Source organism: Salmo salar, chromosome ssa01, assembly GCF_905237065.1.
Source record: "Salmo salar chromosome ssa01, Ssal_v3.1, whole genome shotgun sequence".
Taxonomy (NCBI): Eukaryota; Metazoa; Chordata; class Actinopteri; order Salmoniformes; family Salmonidae; genus Salmo; species Salmo salar.
The window spans coordinates 167,270,008-167,294,514 of NC_059442.1; the positions used below are offsets into that span (position 1 = coordinate 167,270,008).

General features: G+C 46.1%; 2 protein-coding genes across 3 annotated transcripts in view; one reads left to right on the forward strand and one right to left on the reverse strand.

Moving 5' to 3' along the window:
- Positions 1-23,109, reverse strand: angptl2a (angiopoietin-like 2a). Its single transcript, XM_014145741.2, has 5 exons — positions 22,529-23,109; positions 15,424-16,352; positions 7,030-7,223; positions 2,900-3,170; positions 1-841 (listed from the first exon to the last, which is right to left on the reverse strand). Exons 2-5 carry the CDS (start codon positions 16,316-16,318, stop codon positions 642-644), a joined length of 1,560 nt encoding a protein of 519 aa, XP_014001216.1. The 5' UTR covers positions 16,319-16,352; positions 22,529-23,109; the 3' UTR covers positions 1-641.
- LOC106572010 (ras-specific guanine nucleotide-releasing factor RalGPS1) overlaps positions 1-24,507 on the forward strand; it is a 278,753-nt gene that overhangs the window by 151,304 nt on the left and 102,942 nt on the right. The window lies entirely within an intron of this gene.

Here is a 24,507-nt window from a genome sequence, read left to right on the forward strand (position 1 = left end):
TAACAGTAGTGACTCAAAATGGTCAAATACAAACTTTATGGAGATGTGCTATATGTATATTTAAAAACCACAATAAACATCCAAAAATATTTCCCCCTTTTTTTTCACAACCAATGACAAAAAAAACTGTAATACAAACTTCTCTCTTGGTTTCATTTGTCAGCAACTGTAGAACAACACAACAAAAAGCTGCACCATCACTTCTGCATTCATTCAGCATATGTGCAAAGTCTGTGTCCGAAAGGCACAGGGCCTGTCTTTGTAGTTGCAATTGTTTTGCAAGCTCCTCAGAGGGAACTTGACAACCCTGGTAGTTCACCGAGAAGGTAAACCATGTGGACCTGTGCCTCCAAAGAACGCTAGAGGAATCCTACAAGAGGGCTTTGAAACCTGTGGGAGAAAAAAACCACCCTGTCCCTGTGAGCCATACACAAGACAACCATTGCACTTTTATGCTATATCTATATATTTATGAATGTAAAGCGATAAAGGAATCAGAAGAAAACAAAAAAAGCAAAGACAGAAGCTGAAATGAATTGCACCCCAGGACAGAGGACAGGGGTCAAGTTGGAGGAAATGCCCGTTACAAAAAGAAAAACAAGGTTTCCTGTGGTTGTTTCTCGCTCTTCGAAACTGTGATCTCAGTGGAAGGTGTTGGGGTTGGGCCGGATCATCATGGACACTTTCTTCAGGGAGTAAGCGCCGCCGCGGAACTCGGCCCAGTAGACGCCGTCCTGGTATCGGCTGCGGTAGTGCCCGCCTCGGTACCACACGCCGTTCAGGTTGGAGTGGGCACAGGCGTTATACCACCAGCCACCCTTCTGGTAATGGGCACAGTTACCTAAAAAAAACGATGCAGCAGGATTCAATGCAAAGTAGAGCCAAATGTATGTTTTTTACATTTGTTAAAAAAATATACATATGATACTTAATCTCCGTATTTTACCTAACCCTTTTCCATTTCTTAAATAGTACAGTTGCTTTAAAGCTGAAAAATACAGTATGTATTCCTCATAACCATGCTTTCAAAATACTTTTACCTGTGTTGCCCAAATTCATACAGCTCTGCCCATGAGGCTTGATCAGAAATCGGTACAGTTTGGCCCACTGTGCAAACCCTCAGGTTAATGCTCTTTGGCAAAGTCCCCCATAGGTGGTCTTTTTTTAATATTTCCTTGTTCCCCTCATTCTCGGCTCTAAGTTGTTTTGCAGCGCTATAGCAACCTGGGCCCATATCCACAAAGCATTTGAGAGTAAGAGTGCTGATCTCGGATCAGTCTATATAATCTTATTCATTATCATCTAGGATCAGTCCATATAATCTTATTCATTAGAAAAGAGGCAAAACTGATCCTAGATCAGCAGTCCTACTCAGGGATTTTTTTTTGCTACTGTAATTCTTGGGCAGGCCGCCTAAGCATCCAAACAATGTTCTATATGCATTTACGGGATAAAAAACACTTTCATTGTCAACTTAAACGACTAAAACCTCATAAGAGACAGATAATAGACCTATATATTTTTTATTATTAATAATCTTGGAGAACTAACAATCACCAAAATAAAGCTAAACAGTTAGGGAGAATTTAGCAGTATAGATTTTGTTATTATGTTAGAGCAAAAGAACGCGGCATTTTGCCATGGCAAAATGTATAGAATTGCGGGACTTTAGCAACATTTTCTCTCAACCCCATGAAGACATTTTTAAAATTGCAGGGAATTGGCTTAAAAAAGCAAAAATGTCAACACGGCCAAGATGGGGGGGGGCCTAAAATGTTCAAAAAAATTCAGCAGCGCCGACGGGCCAACCGTGCCCCCTGACGTGCGTCAAGAAGCAGTGCGGCTTGGCGGGGGCCGTGTTTCGCAGGACTCGTGGCTCTCGACCTTCGCCTCTCCCGAGTCTTTACGGGAGTTGCAACGATGGGACAAGACGAACTACCAATTGGATACCATGAAATTGGGGAGAAAAAAGGGGTAAAAAATTAAATCAATATAAAGAAACGAGGACGGTCTTCCGCTCTCTGTTCTTGCTTACAGGAGACTCTTTAAGCAGAAAACGCATCCTGAATAACTCCCGTTTCTACATGTTGACGTTGTTTGACTCTTTTCAGAGGTCCTAACGCTACCGGTGCGTCTGTGCCTTAAGACCGGCATAACCTGTCAACGACCTCTTTTCATGTCTACTTGTGCTGAAATGCACCTAAAATAAGCAAGATATTGTCGAGGAAAATGAGCGCGCTATTAATCACCTCTGCCGGAAGACACTGAGAAATGAACAGGGATATTGGACAGACTTCTGAAAGACACTGAGAAATGAACAGGGATATTGGACAGACTTCTGAAAGACACTGAGAAATGAACAGGGATATTGGACAGACTTCTGAAAGACACTGAGAAATGAACAGGGATATTGGACAGACTTCTGAAAGACACTGAGAAATGAACAGGGATATTGGACAGACTTCTGAAAGACACTGAGAAATGAACAGGGATATTGGACAGACTTCTGAAAGACACTGAGAAATGAACAGGGATATTGGACAGACTTCTGGAAGACACTGAGAAATGAACAGGGATATTGGACAGACTTCTGAAAGACACTGAGAAATGAACAGGGATATTGGACAGACTTCTGAAAGACACTGAGAAATGAACAGGGATATTGGACAGACTTCTGGAAGACACTGAGAAATGAACAGGGATATTGGACAGACTTCTGAAGAACAGAGATTAACAGTGATTTTGGATTCGACCACGTCTGACCCAATGAATCAGAAGATGTAAGTGACTAAGTATGGCACACAGTCTGCTGTTGGTTATTGTGTATCCATGAATCACTGTCTGGTAGACTATTCCTCTGAGTAATAGCAGCCATCACCACAGGGTGTATTCCTCTCACCTGTATACACGTCGTGGTCCCTGTCCAGCGTGGTGAACTGCTTGCCGTTGTGCCATGTGAGGGAGTCCCCGGCGTTGCCGTGGTAGCGACCCACTCTTAGTTTGTAGAAGTCTGCCTCTGCCTCAATACGGAAGCTGGCGTATTCGGCAAAGGTCTTGCGACCGGCCCAGTCCTCCAGCATCACCAGAAGCTTGTAGTTGCCCTGGTTGGTCAGCCAGTAGATGTTTTCAAGACCCAGCCAGTATTCGCCGTCAATGTTACCAAACCCTTGCTGTGAAAGGGTAAAGCAGGAGGGAGAGGGGGAGGGGGGGGAGGAGAGATGTTTTAATGCTGCAGATAAGTCTAAATGCTCCTTTCAAAGGCATTGACATTCACTATGCCAATGTCCACCCTCCAAAAACACACACAATGTAGTCTGTACTTGTATGCAGAGCCTTTAGAAAGTTCCATACAGTAAATGCATACAGGACCACACATCTCCCATTCACTGTTTGTCAAAGATGGCAGAAGGGACTAAAGCATGTGTGCGACACAGGTATAAAGTCAGAGAAAGAGTGGTGGCATAATAGCAGGATGTGTTTAAGACGTCCTCTCCCCTAAAGTCGCTGTGCGTCTGGAACTGTGGCTCCCATTTTAAACCACACATGGATTAAATCAGGAGGGAGCACATTACCCTGCCAACTATGAGCCTGTCATTTGTGATTCGGGTGTCTTAAAGTGCCTCGTTGCCAGAAGGAAGAGTGGGTGGTGGGCTTGGAAATGTCTTGTGTTCTTGGACTCAACTTTAAAGGGGAGGTAGGATTTATCCAAATAGGCCAGTCCAACCCCTGTGCTCCAGGATGTGAGTCTCTAGCCGCTAAACGTTTGGCTCTGTGCTCTTAAGATTACGACATTCTGGTTCAGACCCGTGGCAAATGGAGGAAACCACACTTCATGGATATTAGGACCTTTAGGTCATTGAATTGGCTGCACAAAACTTCCCATCGAAAACGTAATTTTAATATCGTATCGTGATATCTTGTGTGGACTGTTTGACAGCTTTGTTCTATCGAATGGTCGAATAATTTAATTGAGAAACTCAACAAATGACATTTTGGAACGATGATACAGTTGCACAATCAAATGGAAATGTTGGAACTGAGAATAGATACTGACTCACTTTATTCAAAGATTCACGTGTGACCCTCGGAATGAATCTCCCGGAATTCTGCTCAGTATTTGATCACATGATCGTCTTGGCATTGGTTTGGTTCTGTTGCTCATGTCCAGTGAAGCTGTTTCTCTTCAATGTGCTTTTCATTTGGCCATGCAAGATGAGTGTGTGTGTGTGGACCAATCCAATCAAACGCTGGACTCAAATGACCTTTTGCTGTTTTTTTTTTACCAGTAACAATGAAGAGCAGTGAAGTACTGGCCTATAGTATGATGGGGCTACCTGGCTGATACTGGCCTATAGTATGATGGGGCTACCTGGCTGATATGGGCCAGTATGACGGGGCTACCTGGCTGATACTAGCCTATAGTATGACGGGGCTACCTGGCTGATACTAGCCTATAGTATGACGGGGCTACCTGGCTGATACTGGCCTATAGTATGATGGGGCTACCTGGCTGATACTGGCCTATAGTATGATGGGGCTACCTGGCTGATATGGGCCAGTATGACGGGGCTACCTGGCTGATACTAGCCTATAGTATGATGGGGCTACCTGGCTGATACTAGCCTATAGTATGATGGGGCTACCTGGCTGATACTGGCCTATAGTATGATGGGGCTAACTGGCTGATACTGGCCTATAGTATGATGGGGCTACCTGGCTGATACTGGCCTATAGTATGATGGGGCTACCTGGCTGATACTGGCCTATAGTATGATGGGGCTACCTGGCTGATACTGGCCTATAGTATGATGGGGCTACCTGGCTGATACTGGCCTATAGTATGATGGGGCTACCTGGCTGATACTAGCCTATAGTATGATGGGGCTACCTGGCTGATACTGGCCTATAGTATGATGGGGCTACCTGGGTGATACTGGCCTATAGTATGACGGGGCTACCTGGCTGATACTAGCCTATAGTATGACGGGGCTACCTGGCTGATACTGGCCTATAGTATGACGGGGCTACCTGGCTGATACTGGCCTATAGTATGACGGGGCTACCTGGCTGATACTGGCCTATAGTATGACGGGGCTACCTGGCTGATACTGGCCTATAGTATGATGGGGCTACCTGGCTGATACTGGCCTATAGTATGACGGGGCTACCTGGCTGATACTGGCCTATAGTATGATGGGGCTACCTGGCTGATACTGGCCTATAGTATGACGGGGCTACCTGGCTGATACTAGCCTATAGTATGATGGGGCTACCTGGCTGATACTGGCCTATAGTATGATGGGGCTACCTGGGTGATACTGGCCTATAGTATGACGGGGCTACCTGGCTGATATGGGCCAGTATGACGGGGCTACCTGGCTGATACTAGCCTATAGTATGACGGGGCTACCTGGCTGATACTGGCCTATAGTATGACGGGGCTACCTGGCTGATACTGGCCTATAGTATGACGGGGCTACCTGGCTGATACTGGCCTATAGTATGACGGGGCTACCTGGCTGATACTGGCCTATAGTATGATGGGGCTACCTGGCTGATACTGGCCTATAGTATGATGGGGCTACCTGGCTGATACTGGCCTATAGTATGACGGGGCTACCTGGCTGATACTGGCCTATAGTATGATGGGGCTACCTGGCTGATACTGGCCTATAGTATGATGGGGCTACCTGGCTGATACTAGCCTATAGTATGATGGGGCTACCTGGCTGATACTGGCCTATAGTATGATGGGGCTACCTGGCTGATACTGGCCTATAGTATGATGGGGCTACCTGGCTGATACTGGCCTATAGTATGATGGGGCTACCTGGCTGATACTGGCCTATAGTATGATGGGGCTACCTGGCTGATACTGGCCTATAGTATGATGGGGCTACCTGGCTGATATGGGCCAGTATGACGGGGCTACCTGGCTGATACTGGCCTATAGTATGACGGGGCTACCTGGCTGATACTGGCCTATAGTATGACGGGGCTACCTGGCTGATACTGGCCTATAGTATGACGGGGCTACCTGGCTGATACTGGCCTATAGTATGATGGGGCTACCTGGCTGATACTAGCCTATAGTATGATGGGGCTACCTGGCTGATATGGGCCAGTATGACGGGGCTACCTGGCTGATACTGGCCTATAGTATGATGGGGCTACCTGGCTGATATGGGCCAGTATGACGGGGCTACCTGGCTGATACTGGCCTATAGTATGATGGGGCTACCTGGCTGATACTGGCCTATAGTATGATGGGGCTACCTGGCTGATACTAGCCTATAGTATGATGGGTCTACCTGGCTTATATGGGCCAGTATGACGGAGCTACCTGGCTGATACTAGCCTATAGTATGACGGGGCTACCTGGCTGATACTGGCCTATAGTATGACAGGGCTACCTGGCTGATACTGGCCTATAGTATGATGGGGCTACCTGGCTGATACTGGCCTATAGTATGACGGGGCTACCTGGCTGATACTGGCCTATAGTATGACGGGGCTACCTGGCTGATACTGGCCTATAGTATGATGGGGCTACCTGGCTGATACTGGCCTATAGTATGACGGGGCTACCTGGCTGATACTGGCCTATAGTATGACGGGGCTACCTGGCTGATACTGGCCTATGGTATGACGGGGCTACCTGGCTGATGCTAGCCTATATGATGGGGCTTCCTGGCTGATACTAGCCTATATGACGGGGCTACCTGGCTGATACTGGCCTATATGATGGGGCTTCCTGGTTGATGCTAGCCTATAGTATCATGGGGCTACCTGGCTGATATTCCTTACAACCTCAATAACGAGGTTACAGTGCAGTGAATGTATTTCTTACTTCCTGTCTTCTCTAAAGGGAAGCAACTCCCCTTGTTGACGTGTCCTAGCGGAGCTGTGTTGTGTTCCTTTTAGTTTATCTTGATTCAATCCCTCAGAAAGGAAAGCTATTTTCACTGCCTGTTCTATCTGGGCATCAAACCGTGAATCTGCTGTTCTACAGAAGACAGCCACCTTTACCTTGTAGGTGTCCCAGTTCCTGAAGAAGTTGACCGAGCCGTCCTGGCGCCTCTGGATGACTGTCCAGCCGCCGGGGTCGTGCCTCTGGTCACACCACACCTGCATCAACCGGTTGGCGTTCTCAGGCTTGATCAGGTACATGCCACTGGTGGCGTGACCCTCCTCTAGAGCAGCAAGGCAGTCCTTGAAAGGTCCTGCAGAAAGAGGTCATGATGTAAGTAGTGTCATGCGAGCAAAGGTTCAAGGGTGAAAGCTTGTGGTTAAACACAGCTGGGGAAATGTTTTCCACGGGATGATGTGGTCAAGCATGGGTTGGTCCAGGGAGCTATTGTGCTCCCTCTGGGGTTTCATGCTTTTAGTTTATCAGAACCTTGATTCGAAAGATTGCTGGGAAAAGTGGCCTAGCTTACTCCACTCTCTCAACCCTCCAGCTGAGCTCAATCTCTTCTAATAACCCTGGAAACCTGGTCCCATTTGCTCATCCACTAAGCTGAGTTTCTCCATAGTATAGCCTCTTATTCTGTGGTTATACAGTTCTCTTAGAAATCCTGGGACTCCCAAGGTTTTTTTTTTTTCTTGCTGGAAAAACTTGGTTTTAAGGCTTAGAATTGACTTTGGCTGCAGTTTGGGATGGGGTGGAATAGCTGCCGGGACGCTGATACAGGCCAAGAACAACACTGGCATGAGGGCTGCGGAGAGGTAGTGCTTTACTGGCATACAGTAGCCTGTAGATTATCAGGTACTCTAAAGTTTCTCTCAATAGCACAGCTGTTAATATCATTTTTATTGGGCATATGTTCCTTTATCCTGGTGACGCCGATTTTACTTTGCCCGGAGTGCTGACTAAAGGGGAAACCCTCCAATGTTGAGGTGCACTGGAAACTTCAATGATAAACCATCGGGCCATCATTTCAGGAAGAAATATTTGACCAAACCTGTCAAAAGATTTGTCTTCACATGAGGTAAATGTCAGAGACTTTTACATGCGAAATGTCCAAAATGGCACTGTAGACCACTGCAGTAATTGACATGACCCTGTATTTAAATATTCAGCCTGTTGTCTGGAGGTGTCAGACTGTCCCTTCCCACCCGTCTAGTTAGCAGTGTTTATGCAAACTCTGCTATCCTACGACATCATTTCCTGCTGGCTCTCAATGACCATTTAGGATTTTTCCGGTTCAACCTGAGTGATAATTGCAGTGCTGTTTTTATTATGACTCTATGTCTAGCAGGATAGCGTGTGTCCAACAACTTTAAGTGTTAAATTCATATTGGACAGGAGTGCTGGGGATCACACATAATGGTGTCTGGTCCGTAATCAAAAAAATGGTTCAGAGAGGAGCATTATCCCCAGCCAAGCTGAGACTTTCTTGGAACTATAAATTGTAATCTGGGCATAGTCACATAGTTGTGAATTTTTATCACAACTCTAAATGTGTGTCCGTCCGTCCCCCCCACCCCACCTCGTCTGGGAGCACTGAGAGAACTCCTGTGGGTGTTCTCGCAAGGCAGTTATATCTAATGATGCCCACAGACAACGTGTGGCATGGTGGCAGAGAGCTAAATCACCGTAACCCAAACACTCCCTCCCCTTAACACTACAACCATAGGCCAACTGCCACTGACGTTTACATTTCTAAATAATAAAAAATGCCCCTTTAAAAAAAAAAGCTAAGTTCTTCTCCTTCCATGACTTTAACTAAATGTTTGTATTTTACGTTGCTCATTTGTCAGCTTTTATTTATTTATTTATTTATCACAAACAGAAAAGAATTTGGAGCCTTTTACCAGGTTTTTTTTTTCACACCTATTCCTAACTTAACCCCATTAAGACAGTGTGCTCTAGAACGTTGGTACCCAGCCAGGCTCCAAGACAATGTGCTGTAGGACATTGGTACCCAGCCAGGCTCCAAGACAATGTGCTGTAGGACGTTGATACCCAGCCAGGCGCTAAGACAATGTGCTGTAGGACTTTGGTACCCAGCCAGGCTCCAAGACAATGTGCTGTAGGACATTGGTACCCAGCCAGGCTCCAAGACAATGTGCTGTAGGACGTTGATACCCAGCCAGGCGCTAAGACAATGTGCTGTAGGACTTTGGTACCCAGCCAGGCTCCAAGACAATGTGCTGTAGGACGTTGGTACCCAGCCAGGCGCTAAGACAATGTGCTGTAGGACGTTGTTACGCAGCCAGGCGCTAAGACAATGTGCTGTAGGACGTTGTTACCCAGCCAGGCTCCAAGACAATGTGCTGTAGGACTTTGGTACCCAGCCAGGCTCCAAGACAATGTGCTGTAGAACGTTGGTACCCAGCCAGGCGCTAAGACAATGTGCTGTAGGACGTTGTTACCCAGCCAGGCTCCAAGACAATGTGCTGTAGGACTTTGGTACCCAGCCAGGCTCCAAGACAATGTGCTGTAGAACGTTGGTACCCAGCCAGGCGCTAAGACAATGTGCTGTAGGACGTTGTTACCCAGCCAGGCTCCAAGACAATGTGCTGTAGGACTTTGGTACCCAGCCAGGCTCCAAGACAATGTGCTGTAGAACGTTGGTACCCAGCCAGGCGCTAAGACAATGTGCTCTAGAACGTTGTTACGCAGCCAGGCGCTAAGACAATGTGCTGTAGGACGTTGTTACGCAGCCAGGCGCTAAGACAATGTGCTGTAGGACGTTGTTACGCAGCCAGGCGCTAAGACAATGTGCTGTAGGACGTTGGTACCCAGCCAGGCGCTAATGAGTCACCTCTCTCCTCACTGAATGGGTGATAATTGTGCATGTTACTTCACAATTTTAATTGCAATTAGGCCCAACTGAATGATATGGAGGGTGAAAAGGTTGATTTTAATTTAGAAAGACAATAGTCTAATGATGAGTTTGTGTTATCCCTATTTATCAGCGTTGGCGCTCATGTTTATAGCAAATAATTTGACCCACGCGCCTTGTGGGTTTGATACCATTCTCTTTTACGTTATACTTTGAAAAAATAAGCTGTTACGGGACTGTTTTATTTACTATAACTCTATTACTAATCACATTTATTGTAAGGGCAACAAACACATGTTACAGTAGGCCTTTAGAATAATGCGAAACATTATTCTTGACTCTCTCCAAGTTGATGAGCATTGGGAAGCAAACGATTCCAGTCAGCCTGTGAAGCCGGCCCATTGAAACTACACCTAAGCTACACATAATAAGTCTGAATTACAATATTATCAGTTGTACCATTGTGCATTTTGGTATTGACAGATGCAGAGAAAGGAGCATCACTTTATCAAATCCTCCTTCAGCATGCCATTCAAGTAAAACATTTAGATTTCCATATAGTATCAGAAAGAGCATATTCTGCAGGTTCTATGACACTTTGTCCGAACATTCAAGAGGTGCAGCTCTATTTCCAAATGTAACTCTAGATGCTAAGAAAATACTATACATTTTATTTATTATTAAAAAATGTTTTTACTTCTACCCCTTTTTCTCCCTAATTTCGTGGTGTCCAATTGGTAGGTAGTCTTGTCTCGTCGCTGTAACTCCCGTACGGACTCGGGAGAGGCAAAGGTCGAGAGCCATGCGTCCTCTGAAACACAACCCAACCAAGCTGCACTGCTTCTTGACACAATGGCCGCTTAACCCGGAAGCCAGCCACACCAATGTGTCGGAGGAAACACCGTACACCTGGCGACCGTGTCAGCGTGCATGCACCCGGCCCGCCACAGGAGTCGCTAGATCACGATGGGAGAAGGACATCCCTGCCCGGTCAATCCCTCCCCTAACCCGGACGACGCTGGCCCAATGGGTCTCCCGGTCGCGGCCGGCTGCGACAGAGCCTGTCCTCGAATCAGGATCTCTTGTGGCATTGCTAGCAACTGCGATGTAGTGCCTTAGACCATTCCGCCACTCGGGAGGCCCAAGCGAAGACTAGTTACATAATAAACATAAAATATGCCATTTGTTTTATTTTAAATACATTGTGGTGGACTTGGAACTAGTTTTTTTTGTAAAGTTTTTTTTAGTTACAGCCTAGAGTAATATAAACTAATGAACATGCTATTATGTACTTTGAAATCGTTTTTTAGTATTCTAATGTTACCTACGACCTTTATAAACACAACCAACTGATTATTCTTCCCATAGCATATATGTATTTATTAGACTTACAATGTTGATGCATCATTGGCTGGAATTATCAAAAATTGTCTCTTAGGCATACGTTTTGTAGAATTATACAAAACATACCCTTGACTCTATCTAAACAAATAACTATTGTTATATTTCTTCCATGTATATATTTCGACATGCAATTCATGCTTTACAATTGTTTATGCACTATTTATCAAGCCTCGGTGCTTATGTTTGCGCACCTTGTGGATTGATATGCTTAGTCTAAAGGGGATGCCCGGCAGCGTTCTCAACGTTCTCTAGCAGGTACCGATAGGCTGAAAGGCCAGGCGCTGCTAGTGTTAAAGGGTGTGGTTTATTTCACACTATTTGACCAATCAGTGTAAATCATGATGTAACCACTTTTAGACCGTTGTCTCCACTGTTTATTAGAACACGGGGAACATTTAAAAAGGCCTGAGGTAATTCAAGCAGTAGTCTAGCTCTGCGGGAAGCTCACTGTCACCTACTGCCAATGAAAATGGGCCAGACAAATCTAATTTGTCTTCTCTTTCGCTTTCCCCCCGGACCTTGCGGATACACTCTGGTTCCTAGCATAGAGATCTGCTTCTGTATTTACGAGCTGATGCTTCCGCTTTACTTTCTTCTCCTCTCTCTACTGATTTAATGCCCACTGTGGAGAACTCCTGGTCGGACAGAAGCTGAAGGCTGTAAGGACTACTGTGTGTGGGGGAGGGGGGGTGGAAGCCCTAAATGCAGGCATATGTCTGCATTTGATATCCCCTAAGCAGTCTCTCGCTTCCAGCTTGTCGTCGATCAACTCTAGCAGCAACCAGCAGGCTCTTGTAACTGCAGTTACTTCACCTTTTGTTCAGTGGCGTACCGCAGTTTTGCAAGGCCCCCCTTTTTAGGGGAAAACCACTAACTTCCTGCAATTCCCCCCCATAAGGCAATTTTTATTTATTTCAGTTTTATAGCTAATCTCATGCTATTCTACAAATGTTACCACGAGGCTGAGAGAAAATGTAAAATGTTTAAAGCTAATTTACTGTAATCCTAAACATTTTTGTCATGGTTATACTATCTGGAGAGGGGGGTCTGCAGGTGAGAGTGGTACACCAGTGTCTCTTCCTATATTAAAACCAGCCCCTATCTAATACTAGTCTGGCTTCTATGAAAACCAGCCCCTATCTAATACTAGTCTGGCTTCTATGAAAACCAGCCCCTATCTAATACTGGTCTGGCTTCTATGAAAACCAGCCCCTATCTAATACTAGTCTGGCTTCTATGAAAACCAGCCCCTATCTAATACTGGTCTGGCTTCTATCATATATGATTAATAGCCGTTCTGTGTTTGCTGTGCAGTTGTTCTCCCCCCACATATCTCTCTCTCTTCTTCTCCCTCCCTGCTTCTATCCTCGCTTCTATTTCCTCGGTTGGAAAGGTGTTGTCATTTTCATAGACCCGGGGGCTCAAATCCTCCTCACACCTTGTGAATCAGCGGGTTGCTAGATTCTTTCCACAGTGTCTGCCAGCCCGCTCCTGAGAAGCTCCACTGCCAGACTGCCAATGCAATTGAAATGATAAGCTTTTGTTAAACCCCCTCCTGCAGGAGTTAATCTATTATTGTGCAGGGGACATCGACATGCCTCGTCAAGAACAAGGGATTCGTTATTAAGATTGACTAATCCAGTCTGTTGACAAATTGTTTCCAATTGTCGTTCATTCCCTCCACCTGAAAAGGTATCCTTACATACTGGAAAACATGTTTTCACACCCTACTGTTCAGTTATTTTCTCAAGATACTCTAAAGTCTTAGAACAAAAATAAGTAAACCGTTGTGCAACATCGTTATAGTGGTAGCATTTGTAAAGGTACAACAGTAGTAGTAGTAATAGAATTAGTTTTTACTTTGGATTAAGCAGAGAAAGCAAAACCCACAAACATCTTTAAAATCTCTACAGGAATGACTATGATCCCCAGGGCTATACTTTCCACAGAGGTGTAAAATATCCCAGCGCCTGACAAATTACACTTTCCACAGACGTGTAAAATATCCCAGAGCCTGACAAATTATACTTTCCACAGAGGTGTAAAATATCCCAGAGCCTGACAAATTATACTTTCCACAGAGGTGTAAAATATCCCAGAGTCTGACAAATTACACTTTCCACAGACGTGTAAAATATCCCAGAGTCTGACAAATTATACTTTCCACAGAGGTGTAAAATATCCCAGAGTCTGACAAATTATACTTTCCACAGAGGTGTAAAATATCCCAGAGCCTGACAAATTATACTTTCCACAGAGGTGTAAAATATCCCAAAGCTGACAAATTATAGCTAATCCCTGAGATCCCAAGCCCCTGTTTGGTTCCTCATATCCTTTCCAAGATGGCACTAAGAATACCGAGCCTGGCGTTGCCATCGCTCACGTCATGTCGAAGATTAAGAGTCAAGTGCCTGGGTCCAAAGATAATCTTCAGAATCTTAATGATTGTATTATTTATTATAATATTGTCCTAATGATTTGTACACTCGTACACAGCTGGGGTACAGTACCTTTTGTGACTTGCATTATGAAAGTTTCCTTTGGAAGAGCAGGGAGAGCTATGAGTAATCTCTAGGAATGTAATTTACTGTTTTGCATGGACAGTGCTGAGAGGGTGTTTAATTTGTGTTAGCAGATTCTGTTGAGTGAAGGGTGTTGCTGGAATATTATGACACAGCAATTCTGCTGTAGGTGTCTTTTTTGGTTTTTTTTCCCCAAAATGATAATTTTCTTTATCAAACATGTTCTTTTCCTCTCTAAGTATTAGTTCTGACCTTGCGGCAGACTTGCTCACCTGTTGCATACCAATGGAACACTCAACATACTCCTGAATGCCCCCACGGCGTGATGAAAAGCACAATCACAACACATCTCATCCCTAAGTGGATGCTGAAAGCGTTGGTGTCGTTGTTCTTGGGTGCTCAAATTTGTTTGCAAGCTTTTTTCTTTTTTTTTTAAACAAGGTGCCAAGCCAATTTGTCCCATTTCAGGCGTTGGAGACCCTCCGCCAGTACCTGTCAAACCAGAAAACTACCGAGAGGATCTGAAGCCATGTGGGATGCTGCCACCATTTTTAAATCCAATCATCTGTACAGTGTCTCCTGGTTGTCAAAAAAAACTCAGGGTTGATTGAGGCCTTTTTGCAACTGAGACAATGCTCTGTATGCTCCTAACCCTCAGCAGTCAGCGAGTGTGTGTGTGTGTGGTTCTGCTCTCTGCATCCCCACCATGAGATCCTTCTGTTCACTTTTAAAATATGGTTATCCAGCCCAAAGAAATTCATGGTTCATACACCGCGATCTTCAGATCCTGGATTGGGATGCACAGTCATAAGGAAGGAAGAGTGTGATATGTTTGCCGGGTTAGGGTAAACTTAGCATTTTGTTTTGCCTGTTAATTTATGCCTGTGTTCTTTTCAGAGGAAATTTCGGACTCATTATTCTTCTCAGCCTAATCCCATTTTAAGTCTGCAGTGTATTGAAACATATGGACAGCTTCGGGACAATGTACGGCTCAAGTAAATATCATTGAGGTGTGTTTAGATTGGCTGCTAGCCAACACCCTTTCCAGAGTCTCGCTATGTATGCCTGTCAGCTTTTTCCCCTGTCTTGAGGATTTGTGAGGAGTGAAAGTGATTTTGTTATGTGTCACAGCAGGATGGATAAATGTACCTCTCTTATGCTCCTGTGACTGAGCAAAGTGTATTTTCTTTGGAATGTAGGAACTCTTTAGAGCTCTCCCGTTGGAGGGAGATACTTAAGAAAAGCTGTCTAGAACAATTTATGAGCTGTATAATTAATGAAACTATTATTTCCATAAATCTGCTGTGAAACCTCATCGAGAGGAGAAGTTTTTACCTTGGAGTGTGTGGTTCTCACATTCTCCCTTTCGGATTGCCACATAGCTGTGGTCACATGGACATAGGGTAAGGCTGTGGTCACATGGACATAGGGTAAGGCTGTGGACATAGGGTAAGGCTGTGGACATAGGGTAAGGCTGTGGACATAGGGTAAGGCTGTGGACATAGGGTAAGGCTGTGGACATAGGGTAAGGCTGTGGTGTACAAGCCTTGGCAAGGAGCTCCCTTTGAAGATTATAACTGAATAAACTTTTCTTGAGTTTACTGACTTCTCGGACAAGTTGAGTTACTGCTTCTGTTTAACCTCATTAATAACACCATAGAGAGAGAAATGTTCCAGGTCAAAGATCAGAAGGGGAAGGTACTCACCCGAGGGCTTGTTTGTGGTGGATGGCTGGTGAGTGCCACTGGGCATTGTGGGCAGCGGAGGTGGCAACGCTTTGGAGTTCTGGTCGCTCTGGATTTCATTGGTGATCTGGTTGCTGCGGGTGTATGTGGGCGGCTGGTATGGTTTACTAGCCACCGGTGGTGCTACCGGCCTCTGCTGCGTAGGTTGCTGTGGCACCACAGGGGGCTGAGGGCGAACTGGACGAGACCTTTCTCTCTCTCCCCCGTACGATTGGCCCCCTCTGCGGCAATGCTGCTCCAGCTGCACGATGATGGCGCTCTGGTTGCCGGCGAGGGCGGATAAGTGCTGGTACTTGTGCTCCAGGTCGCGGTAGCGCGATGCCAGCCGACCCATCTCGGAGGTGTGGTTGAGCACGCGATTCTCCAGCTGCGACACCTCCAGGGCGTTGTCACGCTTGCGGATGATCTCGTGTAGCAGCTGCATGTAGAGTTGCGTGACGCGAGCGTTCATGTTGCGACTCTCCTTGCGCAGGAGCTTGACCTCGTTAACGATGCCGCCGTCCACCTCCACCAGCTGCTGCAGCGACTCCATCTGTCGCCGCTGCTTCTGAAGCTCGCTGTTCAGTAGCTCCAGCTCCTGTTTGTTAACCCGGTTCTCTAGGAAGCTGTCGGGCTCCTTGGAGTTAACGCAGATGGCGCCGGTTTGCTTCTGCTGGGGGACGATGAAGGTGTAGGAGCACTTGTCCACTTGCGAGGAGGCGTCAGCTGACACAGCACGCTTGGTGCGTCCGGCGTAGAGGAACTCCCGCTCCAGAACCTCATCTATGCTCTCCAGCTCCTCGGCCTCTGCCTGCAGTGTGGAGCCCGGCCCGCAGACCAGCAGCAGCACCAGCGGAACAACCACAGGGAAAATCATACTGCAGTCCGTAGCTCCCTTACAAGAATGGTCTCTGTTTTTGAAAAATAAGAGGGAGGGAGAAAAATAATCAAGTCTGTTCCTCTCCCAACAACATTCATTGACAAGATATTCAGTGTAGAAATGTATATTGAAGCACAAGACAGTCACTCTGTATTGTCCCAGTAAGTACACAGTCAGTTTTGAGAAGTTTTAGTGAAAGCACTCCGCTAAAGCCAAGCCCTGCTCGTAATTTTCATTGGCACCCTCTGCATAGAAACCGTAACCAACACAAGGAGATTTACGTTCCACCACTATCGCACATCCCCGGTCAGCTATCTCAGGTGTTCTACCCTGCCTGATGAATCCCATTGTGACCTGAGAAATGTAAACCAGTGTGTTTATTGGAAGGCGTTTTGGTTGAGGATCACCTAATGGAATGTGAGGATTGTGTTCTACCACCTCAAGGTCTGCATCGCATCAGACTATAAACACTCGCATGTATTGAAATCCCATGTCTCCTGGAGCCTCTTATCGACCTCTTGCATCAAAATATCCATTATCACTTGGAGTAATTATCCAAATAGTTCGATATATCCCGCAAAGGGTGTTTATTGAAGGAATGTCTCTATGTTAAGATAAACTACTGGTTGGCATGGAGCCTTGATACATTCTGTTGTTAGAGCGTTGGGCCAGTAACCGAAAGGTTGCTGGATCGAATCCCTGAGCTGACAAGGTAAAAATCTGTCGTTCTGCCCCTGAGCAAGGCAGTTAACCCACTGTTCCCCGGGCGCCGATGACGTGGATGTCGATTTAAGGCAGCCCTCCGCACCTCTCTGATTCAGAGGGGTTGGGTTAAATGAGGAAGACGCATGCAGTTGTACAACTGACTAGGTATCCCTGTCCCCATTTTCTTTTTATATATACAAAAGTATGCGATCACCTTTGGGTAGGAACGCCGACTGCGAGCCAGGCCTAATCGCCCAACATCAGTGCCTGACCTCACTAATGCTCGTGGCTGAATGGAAACAAGTCCCCTCAGCAATGTTCCAACATCTAGTGGAAAGCCTTCCCAGAAGAGTGGAGGCTGTTATAGCAGCAAAGGGAGGGACAAACTCCATATTAATGCCCATGATTTTGGAATGAGATATTCGACGAGCAGGTGTCCGCATACTCTTGGTCATGTTTTTTGGGATAGGTGACTTTCTTTTCCCCGGGTTAGGGGATCACCACATTTTGATTTGAGACTGGATTGGGAAGTTTTTGACTCATTGCTGTCATTTTGCTGGGCATGGTCCCATTCATGAGTTACAGCTTGTACACGTTCTCATATGTACAGGTGATGCTTTTCAGCCTTATTACTTTGGAAATATCCCCCAACCCACATGCACCCATCTGTCCCTGATTGACTTGAACCTCGAATAGCAAGTCATATCAAATGGTTATGCCATCATGTCATTGCTTTTAAGAGTGACCTCACTCTTTTCCATTTTAGCAGACTTTATAGCCTACTGTAGCTGGAATTTCTGTAGGGGCCTTTGGCCAATTAAAAATGTCTATAAGCTTTGCTTCAATTAAGTTTGCATTGTTGTGTGAAACAATTTAGACTTTAATGGAAGCATTTGTTGTTTTATTGCTTTTGGTCAATTTCAACAGTTGGTTGTGGCCATGGTTACATATATAGTTTTTGAGTAAAAAAAAATGGCATTCTAATTTGTGAGTACCTTCCCCTGAGATAATGCAACGTGTGTGTGGGTCATTACCTTCTGTGTGTGTGGGTCATTACCTTCTGTCTGTGTGTGTGGGTCATTACCTTCTGTGTGTGTGTGTGGGTCATTGCCTTCTGTGTGTGTCGGTCATTGCCTTCTGTGTGTGTCAGTCATTGCCTTCTGTGTGTGTGTGGGTCATTGCCTTCTGTGTGTGTGTGGGTCATTGCCTTCTGTGTGTGTGTGGGTCATTGCCTTCTGTGTGTGTGTGGGTCATTGTCTTCTGTGTGTGTGTGTGTGTGTGTGCGTGGGTCATTGCCTGCTGTGTGCGTGGGTCATTGCCTGCTGTGTGCGTGGGTCATTGCCTGCTGTGTGCGTGCGTGGGTCATTGCCTGCTGTGTGCGTGCGTGGGTCATTGCCTGCTGTGTGTGTGTAGGTCATTGCCTGCTGTGTGTGTGTGTAGGTCATTGCCTGCTGTGTGTGTGTGTAGGTCATTGCCTGCTGTGTGTATGTGTGGGTCATTGCCTGCTGTGTGTGTGTGTGGGTCATTGCCTGCTGTGTGTGTGTGTGGGTCATTGCCTGCTGTGTGTGGGTCATTGCCTGCTGTGTGTGTGTGTGGGTCATTGTCTGCTGTGTGTGGGTCATTGTCTGCTGTGTGTGGGTCATTGTCTGCTGTGTGTGGGTCATTGCCTGCTGTGTGTGTGTGTAGGTCATTGCCTGCTGTGTGTGTGTGTGGGTCATTGCCTGCTGTGTGTATGTGTGGGTCATTGCCTGCTGTGTGTATGTGTGGGTCATTGCCTGCTGTGTGTGGGTCATTGCCTGCTGTGTGTGTGGGTCATTGCCTGCTGTGTGTGTGTGTGGGTCATTGTCTGCTGTGTGTGGGTCATTGCCTGCTGTGTGTGTGGGTCATTGCCTGCTGTGTGTGTGGGTCATTGCCTGCTGTGTGTGTGTGTGGGGGGGTCGTCATTGCCTGCTGTGTGGGGGGGGGGTCGTCATTGCCTGCTGTGTGTGTGTGTGTGGGGGGGTCGTCATTGCCTGCTGTGTGTGGGGGGGGGTGTGTCATTGCCTGCTGTGTGTGTGTGGGGGGGGTCATTGCCTGCTGTGGGGGGGGTGTGTGTCATTGCCTGCTGTGTGTGTGTGTGGGGGGGGTCGTCATTGCCTGCTGTGTGGGGGGGGGGTCGTCATTGCCTGCTGTGTGTGTGTGTGGGGGGGGTCGTCATTGCCTGCTGTGTGTGGGGGGGGGGGTGTGTCATTGCCTGCTCTGTGTGTGTGGGGGGGGGACGTCATTGCCTGCTGTGGGGGGGGGTGTGTGTCATTGCCTGCTGTGTGTGTGTGGGGGGGGTCATTGCCTGCTGTGTGTGTGTGGGGGGGGTCATTGCCTGCTGTGTGTGTGTGTGGGGGGGTCATTGCCTGCTGTGTGTGTGTGGGGGGGTCATTGCCTGCTGTGTGTGGGGGGGGGGGGTCATTGCCTGCTGTGGGGGGGGGGTCATTGCCTGCTGTGTGTGTGTGGGGGGGGGTCATTGCCTGCTGTGTGTGTATTTTCAAAAGGCTGCTATCAATTTGTGGCCATCAGAGGGACCCTTGTCTGGCAGCAAGATGAAATGTCTAGAGATCAGATATCACAACGGACACCGTTCACTCAGGCAAACGTTTAAAGCAAAATAACACTATTGAAAAATAGCACATGTATGTAAAAACAGTTCACATTTATATTTTGTAGAGTCGGCAAATATTTCACGATGCATCAATCTCCATAAAATCTGAAATGATTCCCTAATCACCATTTTACCTTCAGCTTTGAAGGTGTATTGAAATCTAACAAAGCCTTTTAACTCCTTGAGCGTCAAGTGACCTACACCTGTTATGCTCCGTTTAAAATACCTCCAACTTCATCAATCTCTATTCTGTTTACCAGGCTATATTTACTCTGCCCTCTACCAAAGATTATCTAATTATATTAAAGATAGCCGAGTGACCGCTCTTAACAGTTGAAATGCATGTCCTCAATGATTTGAAGGCGGGCGAGATCAGGTGGAACCATTCTAGCCAATGAGAGGGCAGATACACGCGTGAACAGGCACAACTTAGCTGTTTTTCTCAGTTGACCGAATACACACGTGCATGTGCAACAGCCTTAAAAAAATTACATAACTTCTATTCAATCAATTAAGCCTCCTCACGTGATTCAACACTCTCTGATAATCAGTTTTTATGTATGGAGGTCTATCTCACGCGGACAGATTTTGGTCATAGTGTAAATCCTCTTACTTCACCTCTTCCTCTCGGCCTCTACCTTGTTAGCAGGTTATATTTATTCTGCCCTCTACCTAATCCTCTAGCTTGTCAATGATCACAAGGAGAGCCCCTGAAGTTGTCCGCATGCTTCCCAGACACTACAGTCCGGTAGCGTTTTTGTGCGTATATTATGACATTTTGTGACGTTTTTTTGCACCAAACATTTGATGTAAAATTGCGCGACTAAGATCTCTTCGGCAAAAAAAAAACGTCAAAATGAATGACAGATTTCTTGAGTTACCTTAGGTTAATACTGACTATTTTCAGGAAGAGTATACTGGCTAAGGCATCTCAAAATGGATAAACAGTACTATTGCCATTTAAAAAAAGAAAGAAGAAGAATTAAGCAAAGGTCTTTTAAGGGAGTATGCGAGCGCACTCGTTCAGTTCGGCTAGCCAGGTTTGACTAGACACCAGCCGAACTGAAGCATGCTGATGCCTAGTCGTTCTGACTACCACCCGCCGACCTCTTTCGCTCGACCCCTCTGTTAAACGTTTTCCAAAACGTCTGTCAGGGTCTCACCCAAACCACACCAGAGCTTTCACATTCATGACTCTGGCACATTTTTACAATGGAAAAACATTGACATTTTGTGTTTCTAGTTGAGCTTGAGTTTTTCTGGGCTTTTTGATAGCATTTTACGTTTTTACTCTGCCACAGTGCATCATTAAAGATGAGGGTTTGCTGTGCCCCCCCCCCCCCTCCCCCTCGGGAAATACGAGAGAAAATCGTGCTCAAAAACCTCAGTGGAGTTGGACAAGGGAGTTTTCCCTTAGCAAGATATTATGATGTAGCGGTCAATTAGCCATTTTTCCCATTCTCTGTTTTGTTGGTGCGTTTGTGTAAATAAATAAGTTGAAGCCTCAGTGTCATGCTCACAACGCTACAGGCTCTAATCTCCTCATACGTTCAACACACACACACACACACACACACACACACACACACACACACACACACACACACACACCAATGCAAACCTAGCAACCCCACTTTTATCCAAAACAGGACCGTGCTCTGCAGAACCCCTTCCACCCATCCCTCTTCATAGTGTCCATTCGAGGCTCTTAGACATGATCTTATGAGAGCATTGGGGAAACTAATAGCCCACCGCCAAACCCACGTCATAGAAGAAGATCGGCGTATCTGTTATGAGCCAGTCTACTGCCCTGACTCCTTGTTATTAGGGTGCCGTCTACTCGGGTCAGGCCAAACACAAACACACACACACACACACACGATTCTGGAACGAGTGACATGCACTTCCCCTCTTTGTTACCCTCTTCTCGTATTTCCTCAGAAAGCTTCTGTCTGAGCATGGATACGAAGTGTCATTCAGTTCCCCTCAGCTGTTCACATCACTTTGACACTAGCATCACTCCCTCCCACACACAATCAATCAAATGTATTTATAAAGCCCTTTTTACATCAGCCGACGTACACAAAGTGCTATACAGAAGCCCAACCTAACCACACACACACACACACACACACACACACACAGCATGGCAAGAAAGGAGCCTCAGAAGCCGGGGATGAGACTCTGGCTCGTCTGCGCCAAAAAAAAAAAAACATACGGCAGCGTCTCTTCTAAAGCTTGACGGCATCTAACCACAGCTAACTGCCTCTGTTTACCACCGGACTCCTGTCCATCAGCAGAACTGGGTTAAGTGGTAGTTGACTTGTGGTATGACTAACATGTATTTTTTTGTCATGTTCTGTTGGTTTCCGAGCCCTTACCTTGTGACTCCGCCATAATGAGTCAAATGACTGGACGAAAAGCTATTTTCCTACAACTTGAGGAGCAATTGTAACAGGTAGGATTGATAGCAGATTATACACTGCTGTAGTAAACTCAACATTTTATTTTCTGTAATTTGGGACATATTACGGCTGGCTTGGTAATAATATTCTGAAAACGTATTGTTTTGATTTGTTGCGTTTCCACCATTACATCAGAATCATACAATTTATCTGTAGTTTTGTCTTAAATCATCACCCCAAATAAATGATAGCAGAGAATAGGTATGTAATGAGCAGTGAGAGTACACAGACCCAGATTAGGGGAGTTAGCGGCACTTCTGAAAAGTTAACACAGCTGTAAGGTACCGAGCCAATATGTAATTACTACTCAAACAAGCGCTCTTTAAGTGCAGGCTTTTGCCACTGAAAGCTGTTAAAAAAAAAGAAAGTGCAGCTGCATGCAGAAGTAGGAACACCGGTCCTTACCAGATAAATATGTTGATCTCCACCACTCTCTCTCTCTCGCTCTTTCCTCCTTTAAATCCCTTGCCTTCTCGGGAAGGTTTGATTTAAGGCTCTTCAGTGAATAAAGTCATGACAAATCCATGGATATTCTTCTCTAGTCCTCTCTCCCCCCCCCTCTCCTCCTCTCGATTTTCTGTCAGAGACGTTTCCACTTGCAGTGGATGTCAGTTGTTTTGAAGCCTACCGATACTTGACGTGCTCATTCACCGGAGAAGCAGCAGGTAACCCAACTCTTAGAAATGTTCCTCTTTAGTAACCGTGTCCCTAATGAGCACAAAATAAGTGTCCAAACTTGATCAAGGTTTTCCCCCCCTGGTTAGTTAATTCATACGCTACAGATGCAGACTTTGTTACCTTTTTGTTTGGAGTCCATTGATAAAAGCTGAACACCTGAACATGTTTCCTCCAGCTCTGTCATAGTCTTAACACCTCTACCACTACCACTCTGTCACCTATTCCACAGCAGCACTTTAGTCTGTTTTTCAACAGAGCCCCCCTCCTTTTCGGCTTTTCTCTCTCTCTCTTTCTATTAGAGGTAAGGCAGTCTTTTCGTCTAGTAGTAATCAAGTCGTGAGTCGGGACCTCCCCTTTCCCCTCCCCTTAACACAAAGGAGATCATGTTCCATGAGAGACAGGGACTCCAGTCCCCCCCACCCAAACCCTTGTCCCCTGCAGCCCCCCAGAGCCGTCCCCCATCTCTCCAACCCTCCTTTTTTCCTAACCCCCCCCCATCACGGCTGTTTGGAAAGTCAGCCAGCCACAGCCACTAGCTGCAACAGTTGCAGACTGAGGCCACAGGCTTCAGTGTGTGTTGAGCTCAGGCCTGTTCTTATTAAGGGGAGGGGGAGAGTGGTACATTAATTTCACCGGTTTAACACGTCGTGATCCTTGCATAATTCTTTTCTTTATCCCTTACCAGATGGTATAATAGAAATTAAATATTTCTGGTAAAACAATTGAATAAAATAATGGAAATGCACTGGGGTTTTTTTTCCTACAGAATCCATAACATCTTAGCGCTGTATCACTACTGTCAAAGCCATGAGGCATCAGCAAATGGACTTGTCACCACTTAACCTGTCACCATGCCAGGTGGTGGTGGTGGTGGTGTCGTCTCCATGGACACATCTGTACCTGACACTTTGTGTTTTTTTTTTGTTTTTATATAAGATATTCTATCCCGTAAGTCCACTCTGCTGTAAAGTACTTGAGACGAACCATCCCTAGCTATTGACTGGTTTAAAATCAAATTTTATTTGTCACATGCACATGGTTAGCAGATGTTAATGCCTAGCTATTGACTGGTTTAAATGGGGCATGCCTAGCTATTCACTGGTTTAAATGGGGCATGCCTAGCTGTTGACTGGTTTTAATGCGCGGCATGCCTAGCTGTTGACTGGTTTAAATGGGGCATGCCTAGCTGTTGACTGGTTTAAATGGGGCATGCCTAGCTATTGACTGGTTTAAATGGGGCATGCCTAGCTATTGACTGGTTTAAATGGGGCATGCCTAGCTGTTGACTGGTTTAAATGCGGGCATGCCTAGCTATTGACTGGTTTAAATGGGGCATGCCTAGCTGTTGACTGGTTTGCGGGATGCCTAGCTATTGACTGGTTTAAATGGGGCATGCCTAGCTATTGACTGGTTTAAATGGGGCATGCCTAGCTGTTGACTGGTTTAAATGGGGCATGCCTAGCTATTGACTGGTTTAAATGGGGCATGCCTAGCTATTCACTGGTTTAAATGGGGCATGCCTAGCTGTTGACTGGTTTTAATGGGGCATGCCTAGCTGTTGACTGGTTTAAATGGGGCATGCCTAGCTATTGACTGGTTTAAATGCGCGGCATGCCTAGCTATTGACTGGTTTAAATGCGCGGCATGCCTAGCTATTGACTGGTTTTAATGGGGCATGCCTAGCTATTGACTGGTTTAAATGCGCG

Bases quoted from the DNA above. Each gene is read 5' to 3' on its own strand.
- angptl2a (XM_014145741.2), bottom strand. From the start codon at position 16,318: ATGATTTTCCCTGTGGTTGTTCCGCTGGTGCTGCTGCTGGTCTGCGGG. The intron at 3,171-7,029 runs GTAAAGGTGGCT...ACCCTTTCACAG, and splicing joins GGAACTGGGACACCTACAAG to CAAGGGTTTGGTAACATTGA. The intron at 842-2,899 runs GTGAGAGGAATA...CGTTTTTTTTAG, and splicing joins GGACCACGACGTGTATACAG to GTAACTGTGCCCATTACCAG.